The sequence below is a fragment of the Trachinotus anak genome, unplaced genomic scaffold (assembly GCF_046630095.1).
Source record: "Trachinotus anak isolate AG129_WGS33_773 ecotype Australia unplaced genomic scaffold, CSIRO_AGI_Tana_v1 ptg000019l, whole genome shotgun sequence".
Taxonomy (NCBI): domain Eukaryota; kingdom Metazoa; phylum Chordata; class Actinopteri; order Carangiformes; family Carangidae; genus Trachinotus; species Trachinotus anak.
The window spans coordinates 2,360,845-2,372,957 of NW_027273870.1; the positions used below are offsets into that span (position 1 = coordinate 2,360,845).

The 12,113-nt window shown below is 41.8% G+C and overlaps 1 protein-coding gene across 2 annotated transcripts in view; it reads right to left on the reverse strand.

The window, feature by feature from the left end:
• Window positions 1-72: 72 nt before the first annotated feature.
• The window catches only part of helz (helicase with zinc finger), a 55,658-nt gene continuing 43,617 nt past the window's right edge, over window positions 73-12,113 (reverse strand). For both annotated transcript variants that reach the window (XM_071505604.1, XM_071505605.1), the window contains exons 25-33: window positions 11,081-11,126; window positions 10,294-10,481; window positions 9,673-9,877; window positions 9,476-9,558; window positions 8,816-9,329; window positions 7,136-7,394; window positions 6,256-6,970; window positions 4,608-4,899; window positions 73-4,471 (exon numbers count right to left, since the gene is read on the reverse strand). In XM_071505604.1, the coding sequence (XP_071361705.1) occupies window positions 4,002-4,471; window positions 4,608-4,899; window positions 6,256-6,970; window positions 7,136-7,394; window positions 8,816-9,329; window positions 9,476-9,558; window positions 9,673-9,877; window positions 10,294-10,481; window positions 11,081-11,126 (2,772 nt within the window). In that variant the 3' untranslated portion in view covers window positions 73-4,001. The remainder of the gene's footprint in view (window positions 4,472-4,607; window positions 4,900-6,255; window positions 6,971-7,135; window positions 7,395-8,815; window positions 9,330-9,475; window positions 9,559-9,672; window positions 9,878-10,293; window positions 10,482-11,080; window positions 11,127-12,113) is intronic.

Sequence of the window (12,113 nt, forward strand, 5' to 3'; positions counted from 1 at the left end):
ATGTAAACTGCATTTTACCAAACACCATGTAGACCAATGCAGGGGGGGAAAAAAGACATAGAATTCAAGGAGTTTCAATAAAAACACTTTAATAGAGAAACAAATAAAAAAGAAAATAAACCTTTGAAACACAGTCTAAATCCTTTATTATAACCACCACCAATTGAAATGAGTAAAGAGTAAAACAGATCTATTCATTATTTTGTACCCACGAGGGAGGAACCAATGGGACTAGGAGGCTGGGAGAACAGGTGTGCCATTGATTCACTGCAGCGAGGGAAGAACAGAGGAGAGCAAACAGATAACAGGAAGAGATGTGGCGTTTATAGAAGGCTGAACACAGTGCTCTCTACTGGCTGGGCAAAAGGTTGCTCCCTTTCCATGACACTGACACCGACTCACACACACACGCGCACGCACACAAACACACACACACACAGGTTGGTTGGTATCAACTGATAAATGGTGCAATATTGGGAGGTGAGAACATTTCAACTCCAACTTCATTTGAAGAGTCAGTCCCCTTCATTTCCAGGCAAAGATCATGTCAAACTCATTTCTCTAAAATATAAAGATGTTTGAGAGGAGAAAAGTGAAGCCTTAAAAACAAATCAGCACTAAAGAGAGAGAGAGAGAGAAAAATGCAATTAAAATCCCTTTACAATGTCTTTGGCTCAATCTCTTCTGCTTCAAAAATAAATAAAAGTGTAGCTGAAGAAGCGGTGAAATATTAGTATTGCACAACTTCAGAGATTAGCCAACGACTGTTTCGTGGAAAAACTGATTCCCCCCCAAACAAACGTGTCCGAAAGCATCGCAAATTCACCACACACCAGGGAGCAACCTCAGCTTTAGCCCTGCTAAGTAACTGCAGAAAAAAAAGAACTTACATGACCATTACATATTTGATTGACATGTTAGTAAATTATTATAATAGTTTTGTTGATAATGTCACAAGTTATTGTACACATCAAATAATATACCAAAATTTGACTCTGTAGGTTGAACAAAAGCTTTTTTTTTTTTTTTCTCCTTTTCTTTTTTTTTTCATCCACAAATCAATACAAACTGATAAAAACAGGGATAAAAACCAGCCAGGTCATCTCAACATGCATGAAAAGAAAAACAGTCTTCACATTAACAAAAGAGAGAGAAAAAAAAAATCCATGTTGATTGTTACACAGCTGTAAAGTGGTGAGAAAACAGACCAGGACAAATCCAGCAACATATACTTAAAAATACGTATTGTACAGTGAAAGAAGTCATCTTTTAACAGCTGCAACAGAAAGTCTCCTCTTTGTCAAATCAGCCAGACACCGTCTTAAAAAAAAAAAATTAAAAAGTTACAACAACATGTTGCAACTACCAGCTGGGTTGTTGTTGTCCATTTCTAGAATTATTATTTTTTTTGTGAATTTGCATAATTAAAAAGGGCATACCTCTTCTTTGAACAGCTTCTACAAAATTGAGGCGCTCCCAAAGTTCTTGTTTGTAAATACCTAGAAAATGCATATTTACAAGTTATGTGTTGTTCTCTGCTAAGTCAAAAAATCTGGACCTTTGAAATCACAATGTCACAACTGAAAAACAAACCATAGCCTGTGTGAAGCTCTCCGCTGACTGTTCGAAACGCATCTAAGTAGTTAGCCGTGGGGTGTTAGCTTTCTGGGGAAGTGACATTTGAAGAGATTTAAATGGTGACTTACTGCCATGTGAAAGCCGTGACACATCTCATTACAATTAGACCAATTTGCAGAAAGGGCAGTGATGTTTTAACAGTTAACGAATTACATATAACAGCAAACAGGCACTGGATGACAGTTTCCAGTATTGCTTTTATCATAAAGGAAAAACATGGGCAGCTATACTGCATCAGCATCTTTTTATATATCACCTGCAGCTGTGTAGCTGTGCAGCCTCCTTGTGTGTCAACCAATAACAAGCAGCTGTCTGATTGGAGTTCAAACGTGAACGCTCCTGTGTTGGGTTCGTGGTGTGTTTTTGGGACGCAGGAGAAAGAAAAACGTATGTGGCTGGAGCAGATGAAAGGCATGGTCAGCGCTTTCTTTTTGTGTCACTGTCATTGTATCAGTCCAATCACCCTGAAAAAGTTGAAGAGTTTAATTCTTTGAATGACCAGAAACAAATTCCATGACATTACCATTTCAGTCTATGCACAGCCTGAAAACAGACACGCTATGAGTCAGACCTTTTTGAACAGCTTATTGTTTTTTGGTTAAATCTCAAGCAGTGTGTTTACAGTGCCCTGTAAATGGAAAATATGATTAAGAATTAGGAGATGCTTTTGACTTTGAATTTTATGGGAAATGATCTGTGTATCTTGTGGAACTGGGAGCTAATATGACACAACATAGGTGGTTGTTCACTGTAAGTTTCATATTACTCAGGGGTTAAAAGATAAAGAAAACATCTGTGAGACGTGTAGCATCAAACTAATTCACAGTATGCTGTTTGCAACAGTGTGTCTAAGAGCTACACCATTTCCATTAAAACAAAAAGGCCAGAAATATTTCACACCCACAATATTCTTTATGCACATTTTCCAATTTCAGGGTAAATTAATAATACTTAAGATTTAAACAAAAACACTAAAATTTGTTGTGTTCAAAAATGTTCGGCTGGCAGTGTTGATCCCACCCTCAGTTTCAACTTACCTATCGTGACCTATCTGACCTCACCACTCTCTTCTCACTTTCACAAACCCTCAGAGCACTGAAACTTTAAAAAAAAAAAAAAAAAAAAATTCAATGTCCGTTATCGGAAAAAACAAAACAAAAAAAAAACAACCACATTTTGTATCCCCAGCAGTTATTGAAACAATTCCCCCAGTGAATGTTTTGTTGACACGGTTTGAGAAGTAACTCCGCCACAATGTAATGACTGTCTCAAAGAAGAAATAAAATGAAACTAACCAAAAAAAACAACACAAAAAAAAACAAAACGGAAGAAATAAAATGAAACAAACAAACAAACAAAGAGAAGAAATAAAATGAAATAAAATGACCTGCCACAAGCGAAGCAGTTCGGGACAATCTTATCACAGAAAGCAATGTCTGGTGTTCTCTGATCCTTAAAGCAAACCAAAGGAGGAATGACATGATTGTTGCTATTATGACATTTTCACACTGTTTCTATTGTTGCTGATGAGGCAATGTTGAAAAGGAAAATATGCTATCAATATTTGTATTGTTATTTTTCAGTAAATAATCACATAAACTACTAAATCACTGGAGATGATTCCCAGGTAAAGATGTCTAAGAATTAAGGATCAGAAGCCAACGAATGGAAAAGAATTCATAATGCAAATGCTAGCATGATACAGGAATTTAAGGACATGTCTGTGGCATACAATTCAGTCTTTTATTTTCTTTATATGTACAGATTAGAGGAAAATTATCTACTTCTATACATTGTTCCATGTAGTTTCTGTCAGTTGACCACTTAGCTTTTGTCCATTACCACAACTACAGTAGTCTGAAAATCAAGACGTTAACGTCCACTCGAAACAGAGGAATACAAAATGATAAACATACTTATTTAGTAACCAACAAACCAACTTCAGTAAGGAAAGGAAAACAGGAAGCTAAGTGGTCAACCAAGTCTCGCCTTTTTTATTAATTTTTTATAATTTTTTTTTTAGCATTACGTACATATACAAGTGTAGATAATATAAGTATATATTCATATATACATAATGAGTATGTATATATACCAGTAATGCATTCATTATATATACTTATTTTCTTCACAGATATGTGAAACAGGAGAAAAGATGACTTACAAATAAAAAGTTAAAATTAAACAAAATGGATAAAACAAACCTACTGATAGAAACAATTTATAAATGCACTTTGCACTATTTTTTTTGTTTTTAGAAACAGTTTTGCCTTTTTTGTTTAGTTTTTTTTTCTTTTTGTAATTTTTTTTTTTTTTTTTTTTTTAAATCTTATCACTTATTAATTATGTGGGAGAGGTGACACTCATTTAAAGTAGGAATAGTACCCATTGCTACCATTTGAACTTCCTATTCTCAGCTCTTGAAGGAGGGAGAGAGGGTCGCTGTTCTTTTTGACCTGTTCAGGGCGAACAGCTCGGGGCTTGGGTGGAGCACGGAGGGCGCTCGCGTAGGACATGGTGGGTGGTTTGTTTAAATTTGGAGCCCCCTGGCTGGGCTCTGTGGGGGCCTGTGGCGGCGGTGGCGGTGGTGGCTGCTGCTGCTGCTGCTGCTGCTGCTGTGGTGGCGGCTGCTGCTGCTGCTGCTGCTGCTGCTGCTTGTTATTGGGCATGAGAGGAGGAAACTGTCCAAGGTGCTGAAGGGAGTTGAGGGAGTGTGGGTGTGGGTGTGGGTGTGGGTGTGGGTGTGGGTGTGGGTGTGGGTGTGGGTGCGTCTGCTGTGCTGCTGTGGCCTCAGCCTTCACCTGCTCCTCTGTCTGACGAAGGGCTTTGGAAGCTGCACCAACATGACAGGAGAGGTAGATCAGACATGGATCATACATTTAGTTTACAGAACACACAGCTGTGACTTAAAACTAACAAAACATGACACGATCATAAATCCTAACAGCAGCATATCTGGTGATACTTACCCAGAATCTCCCGGTGCTGAGCAAGTGTGCCGGCTCCGTTACATGGAATGTTCTGGAACGGACCGGGACCCCCACCATTACTGGGCCAAGGGTCATGTGAGGGATAAACGTAGTGGGCGTGTGGGTGTTGATGATGCTGTATGTGCGGATGGGGGTGGTCCTGGGGGTCTGACGGACAGGGCTGGGGCTGTTGGGATAGGGCATTGTGGGTGTTGGCTGGAGACGGCTCATCTGGGTAGCTGGAGGAGATGCGGCGCTGATAGAGAGGCCGACCTGGACCCCTGGGTTCATACTGTGCAGACGGCAAAGATGGATGATGGAGAGAAGGTAAGAACGAGATATTTAGTCAGACAGGAAGGTAAAGTAAAAATGAGCTTAAAAATAAAAGTGAACCCTCGAGAAACTGGTGGGCATGAAATAATGAGCACAACGACATCACAGCTGAGACATAAATGAAGGGAAAATACTGCGTTTGTCGATAAATGTTTTATTCTTTTACAAAACGTATCATGGCTGCTTATTGTGATGGCCTCTACCTGCCTGTCAGTGTGTGTGTGTGAGTGTGTGTCTCTGTCTTAGGTGTGAGAAGATCAGGAACACCTGGGCCCAGTGCTCCCTAGAAAAGGGCCTAGCCTTCAGCATGGCTTGTTCGTTCTCTCTCTCTCTCTCTCTCTCTCTCTCTGCCCTGCCTTCAACCCCCGTCTGTTTGGCCTTTGGTTTATTTCTACACTTCACAACACCTGTCACGACATTGTTCACACACAGCCACATTTTCACCACTGATGTTACTGACCGACACATCTCACAATCCAGAATATTTAGTTTATTTTCTTTACTATAAATAGTTTAAAATCGCATGGCATGACATTTACGTGTCTGTTCCGTTTTGTCATTGCCCCCAAATACCACAGAATTATTAAAATATAACCTTCTCTTCAAATGCAGGTCGTTACTTATTTATCAGATCATACTTGCTAGTAATAAAAAAAACGTGAGCCTAGCAAAAAACTGTTTGTTTAACAAGCAAAGTCGTACATGTAATCCATCTTCTCCTTGTAATACACATTTGAGCTGCACATCTTAATCTTCACTCTGCATCTTCTTCATTCTGCATCTATCAATTTGGTTGATTTAAGCCAATAATTATGCACGTTGGCCTGCAAGCATAGATCATTTTGATTTCATAGGGAGACTATGAAATCTCTGCTTCATGGAAGATTAAGGTGAATATTGAAGAAAAGCCTGACTAGACTAAACACATTATAATAATTAACATCCTCCAGTTTAGAGGCGAATTAAACAAGACAGGTATGCAATTTCTAATTTCTCACTTTTCCAGGTAGAAAGTGAGAAAGAGAAATAACACAAGTTCTGCATTGTGAAGCAGATGTTTGCATATTAACATAAAGTGAATTCACTCATTTTTGCAGAGAAGTCTACATGAGACACTGGGAATATATGTGACGTGCAGGGTTTTGTTCCTTCAAGTACACCAACAATGTCAAAAGGTGTTTAATTAATAAAAATAAATACTGATGAGTACACCAACTAGTACAGAGAGCTTTTAGTTGACCGGTTCAGACTCACTGTTGATTTCATTGATTTATCAAACCTCAGACAGTGAGCCAAATAAAAGAATAATCCTTACCTCATCTACATTGTGAAGGGCTGTGGCTGCTGATGTTCTGGGGGACAGTGGGTGGTAGGACTCCTGGTCTGGACCTTGACTTTGTTGGTGGTGTTGCTGCTGCTGCTGCTGTTGTTGTTGTTGCTGCTGCTGCTGCTGTTGTTGTTGTTGTTGCTGCTGCTGCTGCTGCTGCTGCTGCTGCTGCTGCTGCTGCTGCTGCTGGTGCTGATGGTGGAGTTGCATCAGGTGGACTTGCTCCTGTCTGCTGGGGTGAGCCATGATGGGCAGTCCGTAAGGAAGGCCGTGGCCCTGGTTCCCCAACAGGTGGTTCTGCTGCGGTGGGCTCACTGATGCAGCTCCACCGTGGGACCACTGGGCCTCTTGCAGAAGGTATTTGACCTGGGAGGGAGGGGGGCTTGCAGAGTGAGTTGGTGGCTGATGTGGGTAGTTACCGGTGTTGTACAGGGGGTTCCCCGGGTGCTGCTGCTGCAGAGCTGGGTTGTTGAGAAGGTTGTCGTTGAGGAGGTTGCGACCGGTGTCATGGGAGTAAGGTCCTGATGGGAAAGGGCCAGCATGATTGGAGGTGGTGGCTAAAGAGACTGAGGGGTCACCTGAGGCACGGGACTGGGACTGTCGGTACTGGAGGAGACGAGACTGGGGTGGGGGCTGCATTTCAGCTGCTTCCCTGGGTTCAGACTGTTCCTGTGGGGGGATCTCTCTCAACAGGCCCGGGTACCTGGGTTTAAAAATGCATCTCTTTACACTTGAACTTGGTTTCATGTCATGCAGAAACAGTGAGGAAAAGAATTTTGACACCAGCTTAAAGTTCTCCAGTAAAATTGGCACCAAGTTACCAGATCATTACAAATGACTAACAAGACAAACTGGTGTTGAGTCTAACCTGGTGTAAGGTGGCCCAGCGGAGGCAGAAGAAACTGCTTCATCCTCCATATTGGCACTAAGGCCCCAACTAGCTGCCCGGAGCAGTTGATGGGGGATGCGAGCCATGCCGGGCTGAGCAAGGTGGGCGAGCTGTTGAGGCAAAGGGAAGGGGACATTGCCCTGGAGGAAAGGGCCAGCTGCCTCCCCCCACTGGCCCAGCCTGGCTGCCTGCTGCTGCTGCTGGCTCAGGGCCTCTAGAGCCAAGGGACCCTGGAGGTCTGAAAGGGCAACAATGTGATTAGTTTTAAGGCTCATTTATGCTCAACAGTAGATACGGATGCGGACAAAGCCTTCTGTCCGTGCTCTGTGTTCATTTTGTCTGTGTTTGTGCCCGTTTTCTGACAGCTTACAGATACTGACAAAATAAAACAATACCACCAGAAATCATTGGGAGCAGTGTAGCCAATAGTTCAAGCGATACACAACGTCAGGACAGAACTTCCAGAGGGGAGTTAATGCAATGTATTTAAGACAATCAGAAAACCTGTCTCTGCTTTTGCCTCTTCTCTTAAGAGATACATTATTACCACCTCTCAGCTATCACTATGTAAGTTGTTGTCAGAAACCTTTGACTCTGGAGCCTCTAGGGAATGTGTTGCTTAACATCTTTGCCAATAGAAATGATGCCTGGAAGTATGTGGGCAGGGATGATTCATTACCTATGTAATGCTCCCTTACATAGGTAAGGGAGCATTAACGAGCCCTTAGAGTCACTGGGGTTGTCCTCATGTGGAAGAATTTCTTGAAACAGATTCTATATGAATCAATAACTAATGACTGGTTCAATATAGGGAAGGTATCGAAGAATAAAAATAACTACACTTTTAATATTCTTTTATGTAAGGGAGAAAACCATTTGGAAGCCACTGAGCACCTAAAGTGATTAGAAATGGAATCAGGGTGAGAACTGAAAGGAAACAGAATGCAAAGCAGGCTGTTCTCTGAGCAGAGTCTCGCCCAATCAAGTGCAGGCAGTTGCAATGCTGAGGAGGGAAGGAGGAGGAGGAGGGAGACTCCATTGCTGCACCTGCACTGATAACAGTGAGAAAGCTACAGTGGATCCATCAGAAAATGAGGAGTTGGGGGTCATTCAGACAGGCTGTGTGCGCGAGTGATAGAAACTCTCCTGGACAGATCAAACCACACTGCATCACATTCTCCACACAGGCAATCAGATTTCCTGCTGAGCTTTTCAAAGCTCCACATCTGGATAGAGAGCTTTCCTTTTTAGTTTTAATACACAGAACTGGAGATGTAAAAAAAAAAAAAAAAAAATACAAGTAAGATTTTCGAGGTTTGCACAGGCACAGATTTACAGGAGGTTTACATGCATCTTTGCTGATGATTCAGCCTTAACATGGACACCCACTCCATGTGCCCAAATCCTGTTGCAATTTATTTTAACATGAAAAAGATTAATCATGCAATTTATCTGTTAGCTAACCAGCATTTATTTGCAAATGTATGAACAACGCTATTCCCACTTTAATATCTTCTAAAGCTGTTATAGCCCGAGAACTTCTGCACCTCTCTTCTCCTCAGCTTCTTTTCTACATCACATTTGATGCTGGAATGGTTTGCTGACTATTTACTAAATGTAAATTAGACAATGACAAATATGATGATTAATTACACTCACCGATGCCATCTCCCAGGTTTCCGTCCTGTCCATCCTCCCCAAAGCTATTGACCCTGTTATGCTGTGACAGGCCTGGGTGGTGGCCTCCTGGGTGGCCCATTGGAGTCCTAATGGAGCTACTCATCTCCTCCACTCCTCCAGACTCCAGCCCATCCAAAGTGGGAGACTGGACAGCCCTGTGAGGGGGTATGGGGCCACTGAAGAAGGAAGCGTTGTGGCTACCACCAGTGTAGGCAGGACTGAGCTGTTGCTGCTGCTGTTGACTCTGTTGGGCCATCCCTGGGTGTTGAGGCTGGCCGACCCGGTAAGGAAGCCTGGAGACTGGGTACTGTGGGGGGAAGGGTCTTCCACTGGCAGGATGTGGGGGAAAAGCTGGGTTGGGTGGTGCCAGGTGGTAGTTGAGGGGTCTCTGGGCAGCTGAGGGGTCTTTTCGATGGAGCAGCGCGTTGGGAAATCCAACTAGCCCGTCTGTCTGTGAGTCTAGACTTCGACTTTGGCCCGTGTCTAAATCTCCCTGGACCAAAAAAAAAAACAAAAAAAACACCAATCCAAACACCATTAGCAAAGACATAATGGTTGGCCAATAAAGTCATCATCACCCAATCACACAGCTTTGGTAATGTGGATCTACATAAAAGAGGTACAAATGTCGCAGCTTGCCTGTTTTTCCTTCATGTCGGTAGTTTTCCTCTCTGGTGTCTGGAGACGGCTCTGTTCTGACTTTGGACATCCTTCTAATTTACCTAAGAAGTCAAAACCAAATGTTAAATCTATAGGACTTTAAATCTAATAAATATATGACCGGAAATTCAAGTAATGTGCTTTGGGTGGTTGCTTGATGAGTAATTAAAACACACCATTTCTTATGGGGTCTGCCTGTAGCTCCTTGTCAGGACTAGGCTGGCCCATGCCTAGAGGAGAGGGGTGGGCCACCCCACTGTAAGGGATGGGGGAGCCTCGATTCTGGGCCTGCAACAGATTGAAGTTGTAGGCCATGGCTGCAGGGTGGCTCATGATGCGAGGGTCCACAGCAAAGCGATTCTGGTAACCTGGCCAAGGCAACTAGGGAAAATAAAAACACAAATGGGCAGATTATTGACAGAGAGCAGGGGTGTAAAGACATACTGGTAATTAAGGATAGCGCATTACCGATAATGGTGATTATAAACATTAAGGCATGAAGGCCAAATACCTATGTTTTAGTTCCATCATTATGAACACACGCACAAACCACCTGTGAAGTACGACCTTCAGGATTGAATGGTAATGCTTATGCATCTTTTATTTAGTTTTATTTGTGCTAGAACCCACGTGGAACCATTCATTCTCCAAACTATATTACACAGGCAACACACATTTCACACACAGAAAAGTGAGCTACACAATAACAGAGGACTAAGCTTCAGACAAAATATTTTTCCTTTGATGTACTAATAGTCAGAAAAAAGCAAATCTCCACACAGAAGCAGAAAACTTACCGGCAGGGGCATGGACATGACCATGTTTCCACCATACACGGCAGGAACGTAGAGAATACTAGTGCCTGTATGAGGATCTATCCTCTGCACAGGACTGGGTGACTTGCCCATGCCAGCTGGCGTGCCACCCAAGGGTGGTGTGAATGCCCGAATAGGGTTTCCCATCAGCACGGCTGGGTTGGGTTGGACTGCAATGAGAGAAGGTGGCAAGGTAATACAAGGAAATGCAAACTGTTCTTAAGCCTAATGTGATGACACAGTGACACACAAGGCGTGTCTAATTATTAATAACCTGGAAAATGTTAGATAATACACTGTGTGATTCTAGTGGAGAGGAAGACAAAATATAAATCGCTGATTGCCAACCTGTATATTATATTATAATCTTTACATTTAGGGTTGACAGAAGTGATTTGCACAGATTTAATTAGATTTTTTGTATTTCAGCTCAGGCGAATGTAGCTGCAGTTCAAAGTGCCTGAAACAAACTGATTGTCCTCCCCCTGGTGAACTTCCTGTTACAAACTCCTTGCTGTGTTGTTCAAAGCTGCACTGCTCTGACGGTTTCAGTAGCCTCAGGCCCTCATGCATCCATCTGGGCCACTGAATTAGACTGGCTCATATCAAGCTGTCAACATGTGTGTTTGTGTGTGTGTAGCAAGACACAATGGAAACTCTAGTATTGATGCTCTGTTGTAAAACCTGATCATGCACGAGGAAAGGCATTTTTCACAATATAGCACCTTTTAACATTTTGATAATCAACAGGGCAGTTTGCTAAACTCACCATATCCTTCAGGTGGCAGGTGCTCTGTGTGGTTTGCATGTTTCCCCTGTAAGACAAAAGAATCATTAGAAAGTCATGAAGGAAGACAACACGTCCATATAGAGAAGAAAAGACAATGTCAGCAAGAGGTGACTGTAAAGAAATATGGTAACTGTAGTTAGTAATATAGTAGCAGCAGCATTATGGTCCTGACTGTCCCACATCTGTCACAACAGCTATAGGAGCTGATGTGATGCAGGAATTAAGCTGGATAACAGAGCACAGCAAAGTGAATCTGTAATATTAATGTGTGATGCAGATTTCTCCTGCTCTTATTGAACCAGCTATAGAAAAGCTTATGGTTTTCATCAAAATCTAAAAAACTGACAGTGGCTAGAAAAAGTGAGAGCACCCTTTGGAACTGCCTGCATTTATGTTTAAATTTGTATTGAAATATGGGCAAATCTTATAAACAAACACAGAACATACTGATAGAACATGTTTAGAAAAATAAAAGCTATGGTCATTTGCTGAGTAAAAGGAAACAAATTCTGAAAATTAGACATTTTGAGATGAGGGTCTGAATGTAGGAATACATATTAAAGATAGCCTCAGACAGACTATGTTGGAGCCACTTGGTGACAGAGCCCAAGTACCAAGATGTGTTCAGTAAACAAAGTAATATCTGCCAAGGCCTGTTTTCCTGCAAGCCTCACACGTAGCACAGTCTGTTTATTGTTCCTTAAAATATGGTTATACTTGGTCATTAACACCAACAGAGACATTAAATATTTAGGTTTCATGTGTAAAATGGTTTAATTTAACACCGTACCTTTGGTATTGGCACATGACAACCAAATATAAATATATATATATATATATATATATATTAAAAAAAAGCTTAATGTTAAAGTCACTCTCTCTAGAGTGCAATGATGTTATAATAAATACATCACTTGTGCCTTATTGTTACATGTAGTGTTTAGTGCGAGTAAAATCCCTTCTTAAAACTGACTGAGGCCTGATATTGTGGCAGAAACAACCTCACTTTGCT